Below are 23,071 nucleotides of genomic sequence, written 5' to 3'. Positions count from 1 at the left end.
ACATCTCCGGTTAGCCAATCAAATTCGAATGCATTGCATAATAGACGGATTACATGCTGACCAAACCGGCTCCTCGCGTGCGCATGTTGTTTTGTCTGTCCCCCAGAAGCGTCCATGACTCGCAGGTTAAAGTACCAAAACCAACTATATGACTTTGGGGAGGGGTCGAAATATTTGTGGTTATTTAGCTAGCTAATTTGTTTTAGGATATAGTGGCCGGCAGTGGGAGAAGATGGAGCGAGATGGATTTGGGCCGAGATTCTGCACATTTTCTCATTGATCAAACATTTGATCTCCATACAGTTTTCTGTTTCCAAAACTAGAATCTGTAACCTAGTGGGCTGCATTTAGTAGACTTTACCCTATGCCAAATGTTGTAAAAATTGCATTGTTTAGAAGGAGTGCAAGGGTAAATTGAGTTATTGCACATGCGCACTTCAGAGTAGGGGGTTCCCTAACGGAAATAAGCAAGTTAACGCTAGAATGAGCCAATATGATCTCACTAGATCGTGCTTGGCTCTGCCCACCTCCTTGCTTATTCTGCCCACTATGAATAATTTGCTCCAATTGGAAATTACAGGTTCTGGTCTATCTTGGGTTAGTTATAAAAAAAATATTTGGGAGAGGCAGGGTTTGCGAGCTATGCACCTGGCTATGCAATAGAGTGAGCAGTTTGGATGAAATGATTAAATAACATGTACATTTATTTTACAATGCTCTCGCAAGCAACGCAGGTGGTTTGGACAGCATGTTAGCTGACAACGTCACGAAAGCGCCGCTGCAGCCAGGTCAATGGTGGAAGCGGAATTGGAGCTTGAATCTGATGGCGGTGGAAATGAGGATAAATGGACTTTCGTCCAAAAATTGTGAAAAATACATCTACTTCTGCAGACTCCCCATTTTATATAGTAGGAATACGTTTTGGGGTTAACAAGATATGCCAAACTTCGTGGATCCGTTTGAAATATCAAAACTGGTGAGGAAAGTTAAATCTGTGAAAATCACTAGAAGTGCATTTTTTGTTGTATCTGTTGGTCAGAAGAAACATGTTGGATCTCACGCAAACTGTTGGATATGATGTGTTGTGCTTCGATTTACGAAGCAGGGAACCTGTCAAACGAGTCATTCTGGAGTACAGAAGAATTCGACATTGCTCTAATGAAAAAGATGAATGGTTGTGGTCGAGGTATGTAAAATAAATTGCATGGTAAATGGCAGGAAGGAGAAGTTTGTCTGTTCTTGTATGTTTCTCCAAATCGGAGTGCAGATGGGATATGTGAACTACCCTGGCAGAGTGTTTATTCCCAGAACTTTGCAATGTACCCACTGTAAAATATTTGGACTTACAGTATATCAAGTGTATATAGGATGAGCCTTGACTAGAATACAGTATATACATCATTGGTTAAAACAGTACGTAATTTTTTTTTAGGTGACCAGTGTTCAATGACTAATTACATAGGGAAGCAGTCTAAGGTGCAGGGTTGAGTACTGGTTGGTAGCCGGGTGGTCCTTGTGTTGAGGATCAGCACGGGGGAGGTGTTGTTCACTTACCCTCACCACCTGGGGTCGGCACATAAGGAAATCTAGGATCCACAGGGAGGACTTCAGACCCAAGGCTACGAACTTGGAGGGCACTTTGGTGTTGAAAGCTGAGTTGTAGTCGAACAGCATTCTCACATACTGTAGGTATTTAATTTTGTCCAGGTGGGATAGGGCGTTGTGTAGTGGGTCAAGGGTGTCGAGTATGGTGGAGGGGGAATTGTTAGTGGTGCAACAGACTATCGGCTGCTTGGAAATTAAAGATGAACTGAAATCAAAAATCAGGAATGGACAATGACTTAAGTATTCAATAAATGTGGTTCATTGAGAAAAGTTGTTTATTTCCAAGTCATGTGGAATCCATATCCAAATACAGTTCTTGGAAGTATTGAGCCATTTGTATAAACTATAGATATAGTGCCTATAAATAAGTTTATTGTACATTGTATCACTCAACAGTTATGTTCAAAATATCTGATTGACTTTATGTTTAATAGGTTGATTAATTTAATGACTCATGTTTGGCCTTACAGTCTTAGCTCTCCATGTACTCTAGATTGCAATTAAAGTAGAAATACATAAGTAGAAATTGAAATGACATGAAACCAATGTTGATTTAACAAGTGTGCACCCAGTGGGATCTATGAACAATGTAATCAAACCCCCACAGCAGAGATGGTCACTTCCAAAGGCGGTAAAATCCCAAGGCAATTGCTAGGCAGGCGAAAACGGATGCTACCAAAAAGAAAAGCAGAGGGGGATATATCATGATCCCACTTAAATTCATAGCATATTTCAAAGAATAGTTGAATATACAGAAATATGTCAACAAACACACACATCTTTAACTCTGCATCGTTGGAAAAGGACCCATGAGTAAGCAATTCACTGTTAGTCTAGACCTGTTGTTTACGAAGCATGGGACAAATAACATTTGATTTGGCATACAAACGCGCGCACACACACACACACACACACACACACACACACACACACACACACACACACACACACACAGTACCTGCAAGGTAGCGGATGGTCTCCAGCTTCAGCGACTCGAGTAAAGTTTTCAGGGAGGCCACCTCTAGATCAATCTTTTTAGTCGTCTCCATCGTTTCGTGGTCAATGACTGCGTTCTGAGGAGAACATTAACATAGGGAATCATATTACTATACTCATATGGCTGGTTTCGCAGACATGGTATAAGCCTAGTCCTCCTGGACTAAAATGTGCTTTTTAATACAGGACTAGGCTTAATCTGTTTCTGGGAATCCGCCCCATAAAGAAATGCAGCCTGTCGTGGAAGTATAGAAATATCATCATGGACAAGATGGCATTATACCTTCCTGTGGAACTCTGTGCTGTTCTCCATAAGTTTCTTCTCCTGCTCAGTAAACTGATAGAGAAACAAAGAGACAGATGCCCTGTGAGAAAGAGAGAGAGAAAGCATGTGGCAAAATGCCAATTCAAGGTCTCAGGAGTAATAATCAATCACACACGTATGTGCACGCACACACCATGTCAGTGACCCTGCTCCTCTCCAGGTTGATGTCCAGCTTGGCCTCAGCTCGGACCTTCTTACTCTCCTCCTGAAGTGAAAACAGGAAACAAGTTATTGTTTGCATCCCAAATGGCAACTTATTCTCTTTTATAGTGCATTACTTTTGACCAGGGCCCAAAAGCAGTGCACTATGTAGGGAATAGGGCGCCATTTTGGATGTATCAACACAAGTCACATGACGTACTGAGTGAGAAACCACTGAGCGGTTTGATAGCACCACAGAGATTACTGATAAACTATTACATGATTCATAATAATTATAGTTTAACAATAAACAGATGAAATAACTCAGAATTACATATAGAACATACAGTAATAATACAGTGAATGAATGAATTCCATTTTATTTTTGTGTCAAATCACCAATTGGCAACCCATCCCTTATGGGATTATTTTTGACACATAAACAAACATTACAATAATTCATTGCGCATCACATAAAGAGAGAAAAAAATGTAAGGTAAAAATCAATACATAATAGTAAATAAGGTTATCCAAACAAATATATACATATAGCAGTAAAATAATACACACACACACAACTGTTCAAAAGTTTGGGGTCATTTATAAATGTCCTTGTTTTATTAAAGAAAAGTACATTTTTTTTGTCCATTTAAAATAACATCAAATTGATCAGAAATACAGTGTAGACATTGTTAATGTGGTAAATTACTATTGTAGCTGGAAAAGGCAGATTTGTTATGGAATATCTACATAGGCGTACAGAGGCCCATTATCAGCAACCATCACTCCTGTGTTCCAATGGCACGTTGTGTTAGCTAATCCAGGTTTATCATTTTAAAAGGCTAATTAATCATTAGAAAACCCTTTGCAATTTTTCGTTATGTTAGCACAGCTGAAAACTGTTGTTCTGATTTAAAGAAGCAATAAAACTGGCCTTCTTTACACTAGTTGAGTATCTGGAGCATCAGCATTTGTGGGTTCGATTACCTCAAAATGGCCAGAAACAAAGAACTTTCTTCTGAAACTCGTCAGTCTATTCTTGTTCTGACAAATGAAGGCTATTCCATGCGAGAAATTGGCAAGAAACTGAAGATCTTGTACAACACTGTACTACTCCCTTCACAGAACAGCGCAAACTGGCTCTAACCAGAATAGGAAGAGTAGTGGGAGGCCCCTGGTGCCATACTGAGCAAGGTGCAATAGTCATTTACAACATTAACAATGTCTACACTGTATTTCTGATCAATTTGATGTTATTTTAATGGACAAAATTTTGCTTTTCTTTTAAAAACAAGGACATTTCTAAGTGACCCTAAACTTTTGAACGGTAGTGTACATACATAACATATAGAGATAAATAAATACAGAAAAAAGAAACAGAAGGCATTTGAACCCAGTCTGGCACAAAGAGAAGATTAATGTGGGAGACAAGCCTATATACAATCTACATACACACGTGCCATTTACCACATAGAAGCTAAATATTTTTTATAATTTAATTATAGGTAGCCCTTTTTCATTTTATTCCAGGCTTTATCTAAATATTTCGCAAACGGAAATATACAATGGATAAAAAAACCATTTCAGTTACTCCTCATCGCTCAGCCACATAATGCCAGGGTATATCTGGTGGTCTTTCTGGAATAAGAGCAAGCGTATATCGTGGTAGAAAGGGCAATAGAGGATAAAATGAGTTTTAGTCTCTATTTCTTCTAGGTCACAATAGTTAGTCTTTCCTCTTCCATTTCACCACAATACCAACCTGTTTCAAAACGCAGAGACAATATCCCTGATCTTACCCGTTTCAATACGCAGAGACAATATCCCTGATCTTACCCGTTTCAATACGCAGAGGAAATATCCCTGATCTGACCTGTTTCAATACGCAGAGACAATATCCCTGATCTGACCTGTTTCAATACGCAGAGACAATATCTCTGATCTGACTTGTTTCAATACGCAGAGGCAATATCTCTGATCTGACTTGTTTCAATACGCAGAGGCAATATCTCTGATCTGACTTGTTTCAATACGCAGAGGCAATATCTCTGATCTTACCTGTGCACATAGCGATCTCTTGCTTTTAGGTAGGTTATACATAATATATCACTCACACACAAATTCACCCTTAATAAAACAAAAGGTTCTCAACTTGGGTTTAAGATTAATCCCCTCCACCCATTTAAAAAAAAATATATATTGCATCAACAGTTGTTTTATAATCATATCCATGTCTCCCTTAATTTGTTTTTTGTAAAGATGTTCACAGTCAGACTGTTGAAAAAGGTCAAACATTTCAGTTGTCCATGTTCCCCCTATAGATAGATAGATCCCATTGAAAAACTTTACTGGCTATTCTGGCATTTGGCATATCCAACAGTCTATTCCAAAGTCTCACCACACACGCCTTCCATCTCACCTCACAGGGTTCTCAGCCCATGTCCCCAGTTATGGCAAGTATAGGTGCAAACTTGTGGACACCTAAAAAGTAACGTACTGCTCTGTTATGGACATGTTCATTTTTAAAATACCTCTTAGCAACCCCACACTCCTGCTGAATAGTCCAGAACAGGACACACGTATTCCAAACTGTATCAGACATGCGTAGCATAACCAATATCTTTGATTGTTTTAGTTTTTCCTATAACTCCCCCAAGAGCTCTACTTGCTGAGTCAGCCAGGGCAGATGTTCTGTATAGAAAGGTAATATGTTCATCAATAAAAATACACAAATATTTATAATAGTAGTCTTTTTTGGGATCTCTTATCACTTCTCACCATCAGCCTGTTCCTTATCTGTTCCAACTCTGTCTTCATTTTCTGCAGAGAGACATACACAGGTTTATGTAGAATGCATATATTATTGTTATTATTATAGATCCCTAGTGCACTTGTTAGATCAGGAGAGATAGACAGGCAGTGATTGTGTGGAGGAGGAAAGGTTCTCTGTACGTACAGCGTTCTCTGAGCGCAGGTTGGCAAACTCACTCTTCTCCAGGATCACCATGTCTTTCCTGATGGAGTCCAGGTGAGCCATGATCTGCTGCAGCGCAATCTCCTAAACAAGATATACACAGGAGAGAGATCGAGAGAAGGGGTGCGGGGGGTGTCTTACAACAGAACAACCTACAAGAGAGTGGTTGAAAGAGGGTGTAATATGGGGGTGAAGGTTCAGAGTATTGCAATTCCATGGGTGTAACTGAAGCACACACTGTCATACATACCAGCAGTCACAAGTGTAAGTGATAGCCTGGTCTTCTTTAGCTTGGATAGCAAGCGGGATGCTGTGGGTGTGGTGTGTGTGGTACCTGGTGTGGTACCTGGTGTGCTGTGAGTGTGGTGTGCTGTGAGTGTGGTACCTGGAGTGCTGTGAGTGTGGTACCTGGACTGCTGTGAGTGTGGTACCTGGACTGCTGTGAGTGTGGTACCTGGACTGCTGTGTGTGTGGTGTGTGTGTGGTACCTGGACTGCTGTGTGTGTGGTACCTGGACTGCTGTGAGTGTGGTACCTGGACTGCTGTGAGTGTGGTGTGTGTGTGTGGTACCTGGACTGCTGTGAGTGTGGTGTGTGTGTGTGTGGTACCTGGACTGCTGTGAAATGTGGTACCTGGACTGCTGTGAGTGTGGTACCTGGACTGCTGTGAGTGTGGTACCTGGACTGCTGTGAGTGTGGTACCTGGACTGCTGTGAGTGTGGTACCTGGACTGCTGTGAGTGTGGTTGGTACCTGGACTGTTGTGAGTGTGGTTGGTACCTGGACTGTTGTGAGTGTGGTACCTGGTGTGCTGTGAGTGTGGTGTGTGTGTGTGTGTGTATGGTACCTGGTGTGTGGTGTGCGTGGTACCTGGGTTGCTGTGAGTGTGGTGTGCGTGGTACCTGGGTTGCTGTGAGTGTGGTGTGTGTGGTACCTGGGTTGCTGTGAGTGTGGTGTGCGTGGTACCTGGGTTGCTGTGAGTGTGGTGTGCGTGGTACCTGGGTTGCTGTGAGTGTGGTGTGCGTGGTACCGGGGTTGTTGTGAGTGTGGTGTGCGTGGTACCTGGGTTGCTGTGAGTGTGGTGCGCGTGGTACCTGGGTTGCTGTGAGTGTGGTGTGCGTGGTACCGGGGTTGCTGTGAGTGTGGTGTGCGTGGTACCTGGGTTGCTGTGAGTGTGGTGTGTGTGGTACCTGGGTTGCTGTGAGTGTGGTGTGCGTGGTACCGGGGTTGCTGTGAGTGTGGTGTGCGTGGTACCTGGGTTGCTGTGAATGTGGTGTGTGTGTGGTACCTGGACTGCTGTGAGTGTGGTGTGCGTGGTACCTGGGTTGCTGTGAGTGTGGTGTGTGTGGTACCTGGGTTGCTGTGAGTGTGGTGTGCGTGGTACCTGGGTTGCTGTGAATGTGGTGTGTGTGTGGTACCTGGACTGCTGTGAGTGTGGTGTGCGTGGTACCTGGGTTGCTGTGAGTGTGGTGCGCGTGGTACCGGGGTTGTTGTGAGTGTGGTGTGCGTGGTACCTGGGTTGCTGTGAGTGTGGTGTGTGTGTGGTACCTGGACTGCTGTGAGTGTGGTGTGCGTGGTACCTGGGTTGCTGTGAGTGTGGTGTGCGTGGTACCTGGGTTGCTGTGAGTGTGGTGTGCATGGTACCTGGGTTGCTGTGAGTGTGGTGTGTGTTGTACCTGGTGTACTGTGAGTGTGGTACCAGGACTGCTGTGAGTGTGTGTGTGGTACCTTTGTGTATGGTACCTGGTGTGCTGTGAGTGTGGTGCGCGTGGTACCGGGGTTGTTGTGAGTGTGGTGTGCGTGGTACCTGGGTTGCTGTGAGTGTGGTGTGTGTGTGGTACCTGGACTGCTGTGAGTGTGGTGTGCATGGTACCTGGGTTGCTGTGAGTGTGGTGTGCGTGTGGTACCTGGACTGCTGTGAGTGTGGTGTGCATGGTACCTGGGTTGCTGTGAGTGTGGTGTGCGTGGTACCTGGGTTGCTGTGAGTGTGGTGTGCGTGGTACCTGGGTTGCTGTGAGTGTGGTGTGTGTTGTACCTGGTGTACTGTGAGTGTGGTACCAGGACTGCTGTGAGTGTGTGTGTGGTACCTTTGTGTATGGTACCTGGTGTGCTGTGAGTGTGGTGCGCGTGGTACCGGGGTTGTTGTGAGTGTGGTGTGCATGGTACCTGGGTTGCTGTGAGTGTGGTGTGTGTGTGGTACCTGGACTGCTGTGAGTGTGGTGTGCATGGTACCTGGGTTGCTGTGAGTGTGGTGTGCGTGTGGTACCTGGACTGCTGTGAGTGTGGTGTGCATGGTACCTGGGTTGCTGTGAGTGTGGTGTGCGTGGTACCTGGGTTGCTGTGAGTGTGGTGTGCGTGGTACCTGGGTTGCTGTGAGTGTGGTGTGTGTTGTACCTGGTGTACTGTGAGTGTGGTAACTGGTGTGGTGTGTGCATGTGGTACCTGGTGTGGTGTGAGTGTGGTACCTGGTGTGCTGTGAGTGTGGTACCTGGTGTGCTGTGAGTGTGGTGTGTGTGTGTGGTACCTGGTGTCCTGTGAGTGTGTGTGTGGTACCTGGTGTGGTGTGTGTGGTATCTGGTGTGCTCTGTGTGTGTGTGTGTGTGTGTGTGTGTGTGTGTGTGTGTGTGGTACCTGGTGTGCTCCAGTCACCATGTCTTTGTACACTATGTCCATGTTGGCTGTTGTCAGAGTCACCAGAGCTGCTACTATGATTTCTGCTTGACGCTTTTCAAAGCCTGAAAATAGAGAAATCATTAAAGATTTGATCATCAGCATTACAATAGTGTCCCGTTTCTTTATTACACTGTGGATCAATTATCACCTTATTTCCCTATCCTGGTCTGGATGTGACTTACACTTCAGAATAGGTTTCAGAAAAGGCAACGCAGAATTACAGATCAAGTCCAGAATGATGCACCCACCATTGCTCTCCAGCTCAATGACCATGGCATGAGAGTCAAAAGTCAGTTTCCTCTGTTCCAGAGGGGTCAGCTCCACTTTCCTCAGGTCGTACGCTGCTACAGGTGTTGCAACGTGGAACTCTGTACAGACAGACAGATGGAGTTGAGTGGCGAGGTGATGACTGAGGAGTGTAGCCTACCTCTGACTACATCAAGTCAGTATCAGTCGATACTTGTAAAAATGTCCATTCTGTCATGCGTACCTACGTTTGTTCTGTGTAACTGCGTTCTTTTCTTTGAATGCCGCAATCCGTAGTTTTTTAACTTAATTCTATGTGACCTCTGTCAAATTGCGGCATGCAATGACGGGGCTGCTCCTTCTGTGTTAACAAACAACGTCTCCCTTGGAAGGGGGATCACGTAAAATGCTATTTTTGTGAAAAAACGACAGATTGCAGTACCCAAAGAAAATAAATGCAGTTACACAGGACAAATATAGGTACAAATGTACGCGTGAAAGAATGTACAGATTTTTCCGTGTCTATTTCCAAAGGATAAAGCTAAGAACATTAACAACTTCATAGTTAAGAACACTATAACAAAATGGAAGAAAATGAAACATATTCTACAAGAACCAATATCACTTCCTAACAACACAACCTTATGGAACAATCCTTAGATAGCGTTTCAAAATTCACCGATAAATTGGGCCACATGGAAAACTAAAAGGCATAGAAACTGTACATAATTTTGTCACGGGAAATACATTATTTCAATTACAGAATGAAAAAGTAATTTTGGACTGACAAATATAGTTTAAAATGAAAACTTAAAAGTTGAATTTAAAAGTTACGTATCACACCATTTTGAAGAGCAACCTTGACATTATGACCAAACCGGCTCCGCGTGTGCGCATGGTGAGTTTGTCTATCCCCACCAGACGCGATCATGACACAGGTTGAAATATGAAAACGAATTCTTAACCAACTATATTAATTTGGGGCCAGGTCGAAACACACTTGAAACATTCATATACATTTATCTAGCTTGCTGTTGCTAGTTCATTTGTTCTGGAATATAAACATTGGGTTGTTATTTTACCTGAAATGTACAAGGTCCTTTTTTTTTGTTGCGGGATCTTTGTATAATTTTGACCCATTTTGAATCACACAAAATCATGTGCTCTCTACTATGACAATTAATCCACAGATAAAAAGGGAACAAAGTTAGTTTCTAGTAATCTCACCTAGTTCTTATTTTTCCTCTGTGGACTTTATATGGCGGTTGACAACAAACTTTAAGGTGCATTACTGCAACAGCATGCGAGGGAATCTTATTTGAGTCAGAAATGGATGTTCATATGATAGGGAAGATATACAAAACTTTGCAGAGAGCATATCCAACTGACAATTACAGATAACAAAAACGTATACTTAATCCAATATAACATAATGTATCGAATTTCATAGAAGAGACAAAATTAACTAATTCTACAGCACAACGGCAGAGTCATGAAAAACTAGTCTGGGCTCCCGAGTGGCGCAGTGGTCTAAGGCACTGCATCTCAGTGCTAGAGGCGTCACTACAAACACCCTGGTTCAAATACAGGCTGTATCACAACTGGCCATGACATCCAGAGACTTGATTTCGAACCTGATTAAACACTTGGAGGTAAGGATGGCGTGACACGACAGACAGGTTGTCTTCACAATGTTACCAATGTTCTAGCATAGGTCGGAGACTTCAGAGAGTACTAGTCAGAACTCAAGCTAGCTAGCCTGTTTAATTTGCTTGCCAACTCTCCTACACTATGTGGTATGCTGCTCTGTCGGTTGCTAGCTACTGTAGTTAGCAAGATACCATAGCAAGTATGGTATGTGCTAATTTGTTAACAATTTGCTAAGTAAATCTATTTTAACTAAGATAAATCAGTTGCAGATAGTTGGGTGAGATTCACTGGGCTACAGCCTAGTTAGCTTGCTAAATCAAAAGTAAATAAATAAAAAAATATGTTTTGAAAACTAGTTGCACTCTGCAAACCAACATAACAAGATGCTCACTGTCAGGGTTGTTGCTAACTTAGTTAGCTAGGTAGCTATGATTTCAGAGTAACATGCTACCCAAATCAAAAAAAGCCACACTCCAGTTTTCTTGCTGTTCAATTGTTTTTTTTTCAACCCAAATAAATGCCTGCATTATTCCATCATAACTTAAAGTATAATACTGTATTAGTCAAATATTTTTTTAAATTGTATATTTGAGTATTTCTAGACAAACAATATAAACCACCATAGACATCCTTGCATCCACAGCTTTGTCCATGTGTGATTGGTCACATGTTCCAACCTCAGCCCTGTGTTTATCAGACAGGCAGGCTATAGAAAGTGAAACATATGTTTCAAAAGGGTGGACACAAGTTGGGTAAAGCTACAATCCTTAACTGAAAAAAATAACAAGGTGCTCACTTCACTGTTATTTTACTTATACTGTAGTGTCAGAGGTAAGTAATTACATTTAGTTTTTTCAGAGGATGCATAACAATCAATGGAAGGCCCTGAGCAGGAAATGGCAGCCAGATGACATGGAGGAGTGCAGAGATGCACAGGCATCTACAGATGGCCAAAAAGGGACATTTTGAACACCATTGAAGCAAGCAAAACTACAACCTAGAGGACCACGCACCTCACAAAGCCAGGTTAATCACCTGGTATTTGGCTTAATCGTAGAGTATGTGCAACCCTTTTCATTCTGGGAGTTCAGTGGAAATGAAGAGGAGCCAGATGAGACGGATGATGGAGTAAGGTTTGATAATGTGGGTGCGATTCCTGAGGAGGTAGAGCAAAAACTGAACTTTTTTCTCCCTCCACATCAACGTTGTGTGGCACACACCCTCAACCTCATCGCCACCAATGATGTGGACAAAGCAGCATCCCAAGGTCAATCACGAAAATTGTACAGAACTGCAATGCCAAAATGTTCCAGCATTTGGAACAAAGCACAGAGATCCACATTAGCTTGAGGCAATAGAGGACATTGCAAGCATGAAAGTAACTTTTCCATGTGTGACAAGATGGAGCTCAGAGTACCGTGCCATCTCCAAACTCATAGCCCTCACAGATGACCAGCTGGGGCAAATCTGTGAAGACCTGGGTGTGAGCAGCAAATTACATCCTCGTGAGATTGCTTTTCTCAAGAAGTACAGTACAGTCCTACAGCCACTCGCATCCTCTATTGATATTCTTCAGGGAGAGAAGTGTTTTCTTGGCTTTCTTATCCCAACAATCCTAAGCTTGAAGTCTAAGCTCTCAGAGAAAATACCTCTTGCGACATTCTCTGTACATATCATCACTGCGGTCATTGAGGCTATAGACCGCCGGTTTGGACCTATGCTAAGCACCCATGAAGCAAAAATGGCACCTGCTACAGTGCCAACGTTTCGACTGTGTTGGCACAACCCTGGAAAGAGAGAGGAGATGCAGAGCACATTAGTTCAAGAAACAGCTTCTATGTAGAACACACACGCCGAAGAGGTTGATGAGGGAGCACAGAACGAGTCTGAGTCAGAAGACCATTTTTTTTCTTTGGAGGTGCAACAACTAGGGCCAGTGGCACTGCAGAGGATAAGGTGAGGAAGTACCTCAAAGACAAGTCTTTGGACTCCTTGAAATCGTTTCCCATAGTCCAGAACTTGTTTCTGAAGTACAACACTCCAGTGCCCCAGTTGAGTGTCTTTTCAGCTATGGTGGAAACCTGTTCATCCCTCATCGAAACAGGATGCCTGATGCTCATCTAGAGCATGTCCTTTTGCTGCAATACGACAGCAATTTCTGCCTTCAATCATCTGAGTAGGCTAGCTTCAGAATAGGCCTACTGCAATGCCATGTCTGATATGTTGGTTTATTGCACCTAGCTCCACTTTTTTTGCTTAAACTTGGACTAAATGTGTGTAAAAAATAAATACAAAATTCTTCATATTTCTATTTCTCATTTTAGTCATTTAGTAGACACTCTTATCCAGAGCGACTTAGTGAGTGCATACATTTTCATACTTTTTTGTACTGGTGTCCCATGGGATAAGTGTTTAGCACCATCCATGTTACTTAAGCCCTTACTTATACCTGGTTTTAACATGTATACTTTGTCCTGCACATTGTGTTTGTACCCACATTTTTAGGCAGGTGTACACAATTAAAAGATGCATCGTGGTCTGACTGTGATCAGATAAGTGTAAATGGACAAGATCAGGACGAAGGACGCATGTTAGAGGCAGGTATACAGGGCTTAAATACATTTGTGTCAATGTTTTGTGATGTGTTCTAATGTGGTTCTGCAATAAATGTTGTTAAATTGGTAATATTATTTTTTTCTTATGTTTTACGGGTGAAGTAATCCAAAAGAAACTGAAAGTAATCAGATTACGTTACCGAGTTTAAGTAATCCAAAAGTTACATTACTGATTACAATTTTAAAAAGGCAATTAACGGATTACATTTAAAAAGTAACCTACCCAACCCTGTTGACAGTGAGGTCAGTTCAGCACCCTACATTGCAGTCCAGGTGGATGACGCCACAGACATATCCTGCAAATGTCAATTGACATTCATAGCACGCTATGTCAAGAATAAGGGTGTTATACTGAAGAAAAATATAAACGCAAAATGCAACAATTTTCAGGATTTTGAGTTACAGTTCATATTAGGTAATCAGAAATGTTTTATAAATTCATTAGGCCCTAATCTATGGATTTCACAAGACTGGAAATACAGATATACATCTGTTGGTCACAGATACTTTAAAAAAAAAGGTAGGGGCGTGGATCAGAAAACCAGTCTGTATATCTGGTGTGACCACCATTTGCCTCATGCAGCGTGACACATCTCCTTCGCATAGAGTTGATCAGGCTATTGATTGAGGCCTGTGGAATGTTGTCCCACTCCTCTGTGCAAAGCTGCTGGATATTGGCAGGAACTGGAACACGGTTGTCATACACGTCGATTCAGAGCATCCCAAACATGCTCAACGGGTGACACTTCTGGTGAGTATGCAGGCCATGGAAGAACTGGGACTCTTCCAGGAACTGTGTACAGATCCTTGCGACATGGGGACATGCATTATCATGCTGAAACATGAGGCGATGGCTACGGATGAATGGAACGTCAATGGGCCTCAGAGTCTCGTCACGGTATCCCTGTGCATTCAAATCGATAAAATGCAATTGTGTTCATTGTCCGTAGCTTATGTCTGCCCATCCCATAGCCCCACCACCACCACCATTGGGCACTCTGGTCACAACGTTGACGTCAGCAAACCCGCTCGGCCACACGACGCCATACACGTGGTCTGCGGTTATGAGGTCGGTTGGACATACTGCCAAATTCTCCAAAACAACGGAGGCGGCTTATGGTAGAGCAATGAACATTCAATTCTGGCAACAGCTCTGGTGCACATTCCTGCAGTCAGCATGCCAATTGCACACTCCCTCAACTTGATATCTGTCGCATTGTTTTGCATGACAAAACCACATTTTAGAGTGGCTTTTTATTGTCCCCAGCACAAGGTGCACCTGTGCAGATCATACTGTTTAATCAGCTTCTTGATATGGCCTCCTGGACAGATACCGATGGCTGTACTTCGAAATACTCAATGGAATCATACTACACATAACCAGAGGTTTGCTGACATGAAGAGCCTCAACTTTGTACGTGTTCTTGATCATGGTTCATCTCCCCGAGTACTCAAAGCAAGAGGGGTTTCCTACGGAAGTCACACCGCTGTTCCAGACGTACCCTTTTTTGACAACAAGAGGTTGGAAAATGAGCTGCAGATAGTCTATGCTGATGCCTCCTTCCACAAACCACCAGGAGAGCTGCTGCAATCACTTGTGAAAAAGGACCTGAACGGGGGCTTCTCCCTATAATTAGCCTACAACATGTTGAAGTGCATTGCGGTTGCATTTCCCATTAGACTAATCTTGCTACTTCGGAAACATTTCAGTAAGGATGTTATCACTTAAGCAAACCAATAGTGAAATTAACTTTGCCAACTAACTCTAACTTGCATTTGACCATGCTGTGTAGGTCATGTAACTGTTTGTTGCATGCAATATTTTCTTTGTGTACTTAAACAGGACAGATGATACTCTCCAGTTTTAACTGTGATGAAACACAAACGTATGTGGTTGAATTTATGCCACCACTGTGACACTTGTACTTTGGAACTGTCTGTAAATTATGTAGGCTATGGCTTATTGGCCTTATATCGGCTACGATATGCATTTATACGGCACTTTCTAATGGGTTATTGAGAAAACACAATTATCACAATATAAATTGTAAAAAAAATTGCCTGGCTTGGCTTCCCCATAGATTTTACCTATGCACCGCTACTGTCATGACTCAATAATCCATGCTTTCTGGGAATGTTTTTCACTTTATTTAAGAACCCGGAAACAAAACAATGTCTGAACGTTCTGTTTTGTGGAGGACTTCCGTTGTGGCGTTCTTTCCGTTTTGCGAACGTTACCTAGCTAGCTCAAAATGTTGTGGGATCATACCAAGAAAAAACATTACAAGTCGAGTGGCAAGTCTGTGCCACATCTGCTGGTTATTTAAGAGTGAGATAACGATATGAAAAAAAAATGCTATCACCTACTCAGACAACTTCAATTATTTTGTTTTGTCTATTGGTGTGGATGGGTCAGAAATTAGGAACTACAAAAGCACAGAGGCATATCAATACCTCCAAAGCAGGAAAGTTGGGTGGGTGTTAATTCCCTGTCTTTAGGATGACAACCTGGGTGTTCCTCAAAGCAGGTGTCCAGCCCAGTCAGAGCGAAACACACCATCATTCTGCCTGGATTCTTGTATCATCTGTCGGTACGGTGAAGACTGCGGTGTGTTCTTGTGTTGCAGGGCAGGGAAAGTCTTGCAATCATGCAGCTGCAATGCTATGGAAGGTAGCTAACTCACTGGCTTTTTGTTTATCATAACTTGCCCTTTCTATGAATGATAAGTTTGATGTTAGCTCACTAAATGTGATGATACCATATCACTGACCAGAACTGATAACGCTAACAATTACAACATGCACACACGGTTCTTGGTTTCAACGGCTCATTGTGTAAGTATATCAGTCTAATCTCGAAAGGCAATGAAGTAGGTACAGAAGCAAGGTGAATTTTACAATCAAATAGGAAATTACCAACATAACCTAAACCTACTAGTCAACCGTGAACACCATGTAAACTAGTGTTCTGTACTTTAATTGATTATTCTAACCGTAGTTGTTTGTTGAAGGTGCAGGATGCTGTGTGTGGAGGATTGACAGGGGTGTTCTGTACTGTAATTGATTATTCTAACAGTAGTTGTTTGTCGAAGGTGCAGAATGCTGTGTATGGAGGATTGACAGGGGTGTCCTGTACAAATGAGCAATGCCAGTGGAACTCGGCGACGCAGCCAAATCTATCCCAAAAAGGTTGAGCGAGATCTGTGGCAAACGTCACAAACCAAGTGACAAGTTCTCTGACAGCACTCTCCATACAACCTGTGTACCACTCACACAACATACTTAAAAAGAGTTTGGAAGGGGCCAATGTTCCAGTGGGGAGCATTCTGCACAAGTGTATCAAAGCTAAACCAAACAGTCATCAAGTTCCAGCAGCAGCCACACAGCTCCAGCAGCCTCATGGTGAACACGGCATCAATATGCAGTGTCAGAAATGCTTGTCATTTTATGACGTTGATGTTAAGCTGGAGGAGTGTAAATGTGCCAGCCTTTAGGTCACTAAAGAACAGAGTGCCTCCCATGCGTGGTAGTCAGCAAAGGTTCCTGTGTGCACCTCAACAAATCCAGACAACTTTATGCGGGAGCATCTCTTCTCCAGGTTCCATGGGAACTCAGCAACCACATATGGCAAGGAGAACAAGCAGGTGTCCTACACATGGATGGAGAGCTGTGGGTTTAGTCTGGAGAGTAGAGGCACAGTAGTGAGTGTCAAGGAGCCATGGCTTTCTGCAAGCCCAGATGGAGTGTTAAACTCTCAAGAACTTCTAGAAATCAAATGTCCTGTTCTGAGTAAGAAGTGTGAGTCTGACTAAACTGTTCTCTGGCTAACTAACAGATGTGATGGGTGGGGTTCCTCAGCTGCAACCTAATGGAGCCCTTGGGTATTACATGAAGGTGCAAATGGGCATGTTCTGCACAGGACTGGTGAGATGCAAAATGCTTGTCTGGCTCCATCCGAGCAGGTTGTTATTGATGTGCTGTTTGATGCGAAGTTCTGTGCTGATGTTATCCCTAAACTGAAGGTATTCTATTTCACACATATGCTGCCAAGGATAGTAGATGAGTTTTAGTCAGGCAGACTAACTCTCTGGTCCAAATATATGAATCTGTTGTATTTAGGCTCGGGCCTAATACTTTGCGGTTTTGAATAGTTCTTATATTTTGAGAATTGTAAAGCTCTGTCAGCTCTACCTTATTTTCCAAGCATAACTCTTGATTGCCGTTTTTTTCCCACAGCTCTCTTCATATGCACATTTACCTGATTATATTTACATAATTCTTTTTTTTTGTTGCCTTGAACAGCTCTCTTCATACATGTTTATCTAATGCCTAAGGATAACTCCTTATGCTTTATGAATACATTTGTATTGTACCTTGTATAGCTCTTTTCATAATGACACTTCATTAACGTATTATGCAAACATACCGTAACTCATCTTACACTTGGAAATTGCACTGTTGACATTTTCTTTGATACTTAACCTTTTGAAATGAAGGACAAGGAGGCATGTCGAAGGGTTTCAAATGTGTTTTCTGTTTGATTCTGGTTTTGGGTTTCAAGTGCACAAATGAAGAAAACAGCGTGGCACTTTATAAACAGTTGTCTTCCCTCTTGGTCTGTTAGAGACATTTTGGTGTTGAAGAAAATGTATTATAAATATATTTTGAGAAGGCATGATAGCGGCACCTAGTGGATGCCTGCAATTAATTATCAGAAACATGCAAAGTTACAGTACATTTCAAATGTAGGAACAAATTATTCAGATTAAATAGTTAACAATATACACTGCATTCAGAAAGTTCAGACCCCTTCCCTTTTTCCACATTTTGTTCGGTTACAGCCTTATTCTAAAATGGATAATATATTTTTTCTCATCAATCTACACACAATACCCCATAATGACAAAGCGAAAACAGTTTTAGAAATGTTTACTAATTTATTAAAAATAAACTAGAAATACCTTATTTACATAAGTATTCAGACCCTTTGCTATGAGACTTGAAAGGGTGCACCTGAGCTCAATGTTTCTATTGATCATCCTTGAGATGTTTTTACAACTTGATTGGAGTCCACCTGTGGTAAATTCAATTGATTACACATGATTTGGAAAGGCACACACCTGTCTACATAAGGTCCCACAGTTGACAGTGCATGTCAGAACAAAAACCGTAGAGCTCCGAGACAGGATTGTGTCGAGGCACAGATCTGAGGAAGGGTACTAAAAATGTATGCAGCATTGAAGGTTCCCAAGAACACAGTAACCTTCATCATTCTTAAATGGAAGTTTGGAAAGACCAAGACTCTTCCTAGAGCTGGCCACCTTGCCAAACTGAGCAATCGGGGGAGAAGGGCCTTGGTCAGGGAGGTGACCAAGAGCAGGATGGTCACTCTGATTGGAGCTCCAGAGTTCCTCTGTGGAGATGGGAGAACCTTCCAGAAGGACAACCATCTCTGCAGCACTCCACTAATCAGGCTTTTATGTTATAGCGGCCAGACAGAAGCCACTCCTTAGTAAAAGGCACATGACAGCGCGCTTAGAGAATTCCAAAAGGCACCTAAAGACTCTCAGACCATGAGAAACAAGATTCTCTGGTCTAATGAAACCAAGATTTGAACTATTTGGCCTGAATGCCAAGAGTCACGTCTGGAGGAAACCTGGCACCATCCCTACGGTGAAGCATGGTGGTGGCAGCATCATGCTGTGGGGATGTTTTTCAGCGGCAGGGACTGGGAGACTAGTCAGGATCGAGGGAAAGATTAATGGAGCAAAGTACAGAGAGATCCTTGATGAAAACCTGCTCCAGAGCTATTAGGACCTCAGACTGGGGCGAAGGTTCACATTCCAACAGGATTGGCTTCGGGACAAGTTTCTGAATGTCCTTGAGTGGCCCAGCCTGAGCCCGGACTTGAACCCGATGCAACATCTCTAGAGAGACCTGAAAATAGCGGTGCAGCGACGTTCCCCATCCAACCTGACAGAGCTTGAGAGGATCTGCAGAGAAGAATGGGAGAAACTCCCCAAATAGTAGTGTGCCAAGCCTGTAGCGTCATACCCAAGAAACCTTGAGGCTGTAATTGCTGCCAAAGGTGCTTCAACAAAGTACTGAGTAAAGGGTCTGAATACTTATGCAAATGTGATATTTCAGTTGTGGTTTTTGTATACATTTGCAAAAATGTATACAACTTGTTTTTGCTTGGTCATTGTCGGCTATTGTGTGTAGATCGAGAGAGGAAAAACATTTGATCAATTTTAGAATAAGGCTGTAACAAAATGTGGAAAATGTCAAAGGGTCTAATTACTTTCCAAATGCACTGTACACACACAGTATCTCATGTGGATGAAATTATAGTGTATAAAGTTATATTTCAGATGTATGAACATTGTCACTCCTCACTCTGCATCCTCATGGATGATCTCACCCTGCATGTTAACAAGTGCTGCACAGATTCTGAGGACTTTGTCCATTTTGTGTGTCAGGTTGATGAGAATAGTCTGGAAGAGGATTTTGAACACCTTGAGTTGTCTGATAACTCTCAACATGAATACGCACATTAGCTATCCTTCTCGTGCTTGTGGCTTCCTTTCTGAGTGAAGGCTGGTATGGCAAGGTTTACCTGCCTCTCATTCAGCAGATCTCGGATGGTGAAGCCCCTGTCTGTCATAACTTCATCGCCAGGCCTAAGGTATTCCAGGAAGCCAGAGTTTTGGGTGATGAACTTGTCACTGCATCTGCCTCCATATGCAGGAGAAACTAACATGGAGCAATGGCCACCAAATACTGGAGAGTATTGCTGGACTAATAGTGGCTGTATGACTTCCCTCTGGAATCAATGTTGTGTGCTTTCTGAAGAGTGGTTTCAGAGCAGTCTGATGCAAGTGGTGTTGGGGAACTTCTCTTTGAAGCACTAAGGCATTGTGTTCTGGATCGTCTCCCTCAGCAGCCATGGAATGTAGATCCTCATGTGCTCCTCCATTGTGTCAATCCAGTAGGAAAGGATTCTGCTCACTACTCCCTGGGACACAACAAAGCGTTCAGCAAGATCATCCTGGAGTAGATTGAGCTTCAGCTTCATCAAGGTTATCAGTATTTGACCAGTGATATGCACTCTGCATAAATGCTACATGGTCAAAGAAAACACTAAAAGGATGGCCAGTATACAACACTGAGCTAGTGTCATTCTTCAGGATGGTGTGGGTCAATGGCTCTGCACCACCACATTGGGTTTGTTTGTGGCAGGTGGGCTTGTTGACTGGTTCTCTTGACACTTAGCTGTGATCAGTCAGTGCTGGAACCTCCCATTGAGTATCAGCATCTTTACACTGCGGTGGCATTGGCACACTCAGATCAGAGACTCTGCATCACCAGAGTTGTCTTCATCTGTCAAAAAAACAAGCAACCACAAGTTTAACTAAATAAAATACACAGACAGCCTACTTACACAGACAGCCTGCTGGTCATGGGTTAGGTTAAAAAAAAGAAAAGACTTGAGATAATGTTTAATAATTTAGGTAGTTACAGACATTTCATGAGCATCACCAGTGGCATGCCAGCAAGGATGGGGATAATCATGGCATGGGGAGACATTGTCAGACAGAAGTTGTTGGATAGCTAACAATATAGGGACCAACTATGTTAGTTAGACAAACTTGTTCTCAACTAGCCTACCTGGTTAAATATATATATTTTTTAACTAGCTAGGCTAGTAAGCTAGCAACACCGTCAGTTGGACTGCCCTCAAGCTAGCTAGCTAAGTGAGTTAGCTAGGCAACAATTATATAGCTACAGTATGTTAAGACTTAGGAGTCTTAACATAGTTAGCTAAGCTAGCTTGTTAAGTTAGCTAACTTCTGCTTGATTCAGGACACCCCATCTGTAACAATAGCTAGCAAGTAGCAGCTAGCTAACAACTACCTGTATGTGTTGATGACCTGATGAGATGGCACCTTCTGGTTTGTACTGGAGTATCATAGCCCAGCCACTTCTCATGGAAGGGATGCTCTTCAGTTGGCCTCTTGTCCACGAAGTGATAGGAACAGACGTTGGGTCAGTTTGGTGGTTTCTTCAAGTTCAATGCTTTGAGCCAAAGCCAAAGAGACTCATCCTCCTTAGGAGGTGGGTGCAAATCAAAAGGCACCTAACAACTGCACTCACTAAAAAAAAAATGGTCAAAACACTCCTCCATGAACAGCTTCCATTTATGCCAGTTATTGTGGAATCCCCTTACCGAACATAAAATGCCAGTTGTGCATGAATCCATGTTTGGGAAGTTGTGAGAAGCGATAGCGATTTGCTTTATCTTGGCCAGGTCGCAGTTGCAAATGAGAACTTGTTCTCAACTAGCCTACCTGGTTAAATAAAGGTGAAGTAAAATACAAATAAATAAATAGTGAGCTAGCTAGCTGCGAACTATTGGCCGGAAGTGCTTAAGTCCCCCATAAAAAACCTAAACAGACCACACCCATATTTCTGTTGAAAATTAGGTAAATAAAATCTGGATGTTGTAGACGGAGCTAGAAAGTTGGCTGTCAGAAGTATTACTATGTAAACTTACTGTCTGCATATTTCAAGACATGGCCTATGGGGGTGTAGTGAGATACCCAATGGGTTGGACGATTCTCTTCTTGAAAAAATGTATACTAAAACCGTAGAAATCAATCAACCCACCATCAATAACACAATGGAAAAATCTTATGATTTAGTTTTGAAATATTGAAAGTGCGTGGGCTATGGAGTGAAACAAAATGGTGCAGTTTCAGGCCATGTGGCGGAAAGTGATGTGGGGGCTGGAGATGTGTGCTAGTGGGTTTGGGCAGGTGTGATAGTTGATGTAATTTTATTTGTATTGCTTATAAAATCTTACAAAAAACATTTATGGGCATTTTTACAAGCATTGAATAATAACGACTCAATGTAGTCATTGGTAGCCCAGCTAGTAATGAGGAATTGGCCCTGAAGCGGCCCTCTTCCGAATGCATTGATGCAGCGTCTTAGACCGCTGCACCACTCTGGAGGCTCCATCCACAAAGTATCAAAATACTATACTACTTAAACAGGAATCTTAAATAATTTAATTTAAATGTTAATTGTATTTTTTGATCACATAAACAATGAGAAAATATGGAAAAAAATAAAGAATGAAATGTTAATTATATAAAGCAGCCCGTGTAATCATCTGCCATAGAGTAGCCTCAATCGGCCCGAGCCCCAAGTAATATATTTGGGCCAGATAACTCTCACCGGAATCAGCCGGAGCTTAATCCCCGCATTTTAGCCATACGTAATATGCCTAAAGTGGCCCAAATTCGGGCCACATGACGTCGCCGAGCCTAACTCTCAGCCGGAATCGGTCCAGATCCACCGCGCTAGCTGGGAGGCTAGCTACACTCCGCCAAAACGAATCGAATCTAACTAAACGCCTTGCCACTCAACTTCATTGAGCAGTGTGGATTTGAGAATTCTTGGCACACACAGACACACGTTTTGTTAAGGATAATAAACTTGTGCCCACTTGTGTAGTAAACAAAAGTTAGGCCTGCAATGGTTAATAGCAAAGGAAAGGAGTATACCTAGTCACTTGCACAACTGAATGCATTCATTAAATTGAAATGTGTCTTCCGCATTTAACACAACCCCTTTGAATCAGCGTTAGTACACAGGTATAGAGTAATTACCTGCAAGACTACTAATATACCAAAACGCTTACCTCTCCAACTCTGTGTTCCCCTGTATGTGCCATTGTTCAGATGCCTCTGACAGTGCCGAAATACTGACCGGAAAAGAGTTACACAGTTTCTGTTTACACTGATCATCGCCCCTGACACTGAGACTTTGAAACTCACGGAGCA

At 42.6% G+C, this 23,071-nt stretch overlaps 1 protein-coding gene and 2 long non-coding RNA genes across 4 annotated transcripts; 1 reads left to right on the top strand and 2 right to left on the bottom strand.

Annotated features, from left to right (window-relative positions):
- Positions 1 to 1,857: 1,857 nt before the first annotated feature.
- Positions 1,858 to 23,069, bottom strand: ccdc90b (coiled-coil domain containing 90B). 2 transcript variants are annotated; one of them, XM_029701754.1, is made up of 9 exons: positions 22,930 to 23,069; positions 8,961 to 9,080; positions 8,671 to 8,774; positions 6,024 to 6,125; positions 5,846 to 5,887; positions 3,060 to 3,131; positions 2,885 to 2,938; positions 2,564 to 2,678; positions 1,858 to 2,277 (listed from the first exon to the last, which is right to left on the bottom strand). In XM_029701754.1, exons 1-9 carry the CDS (start codon positions 23,033 to 23,035, stop codon positions 2,222 to 2,224), a joined length of 771 nt encoding a protein of 256 aa, XP_029557614.1. In that variant the 5' UTR covers positions 23,036 to 23,069; the 3' UTR covers positions 1,858 to 2,221. The 2 variants fall into 2 exon arrangements, with proteins under 2 accessions (XP_029557614.1, XP_029557615.1); XM_029701755.1 differs by lacking the exon at positions 22,930 to 23,069 and adding an exon at positions 15,312 to 15,407.
- Positions 7,419 to 8,437, bottom strand: LOC115154991 (uncharacterized). The gene is made up of 3 exons (XR_003867979.1): positions 8,098 to 8,437; positions 7,739 to 8,042; positions 7,419 to 7,651 (listed from the first exon to the last, which is right to left on the bottom strand). It is a non-coding gene; the product is annotated as an uncharacterized LOC115154991 (long non-coding RNA).
- LOC115154992 (uncharacterized) lies at positions 15,679 to 17,816 on the top strand. The gene is made up of 2 exons (XR_003867980.1): positions 15,679 to 15,894; positions 16,316 to 17,816. It is a non-coding gene; the product is annotated as an uncharacterized LOC115154992 (long non-coding RNA).
- Positions 23,070 to 23,071: the final 2 nt, after the last annotated feature.

This window comes from Salmo trutta, chromosome 19, assembly GCF_901001165.1.
Source record: "Salmo trutta chromosome 19, fSalTru1.1, whole genome shotgun sequence".
NCBI classification, from domain to species: domain Eukaryota; kingdom Metazoa; phylum Chordata; class Actinopteri; order Salmoniformes; family Salmonidae; genus Salmo; species Salmo trutta.
The sequence above is the reverse complement of the archived record's forward strand: the minus strand, read 5'-3'. Positions and strand labels throughout refer to the sequence as shown.

Coding starts and splice junctions, on each gene's coding strand:
- ccdc90b (XM_029701754.1), bottom strand. CDS start 23,035: ATGATCAGTGTAAACAGAAACTGTGTAACTCTTTTCCGGTCAGTATTT. Junction 9,081..22,929: donor GGGAACACAGAGTTGGAGAG/GTAAGCGTTTTG, acceptor CTGTCTGTACAG/AGTTCCACGTTGCAACACCT. Junction 8,775..8,960: donor CATTGAGCTGGAGAGCAATG/GTGGGTGCATCA, acceptor CTCTATTTTCAG/GCTTTGAAAAGCGTCAAGCA.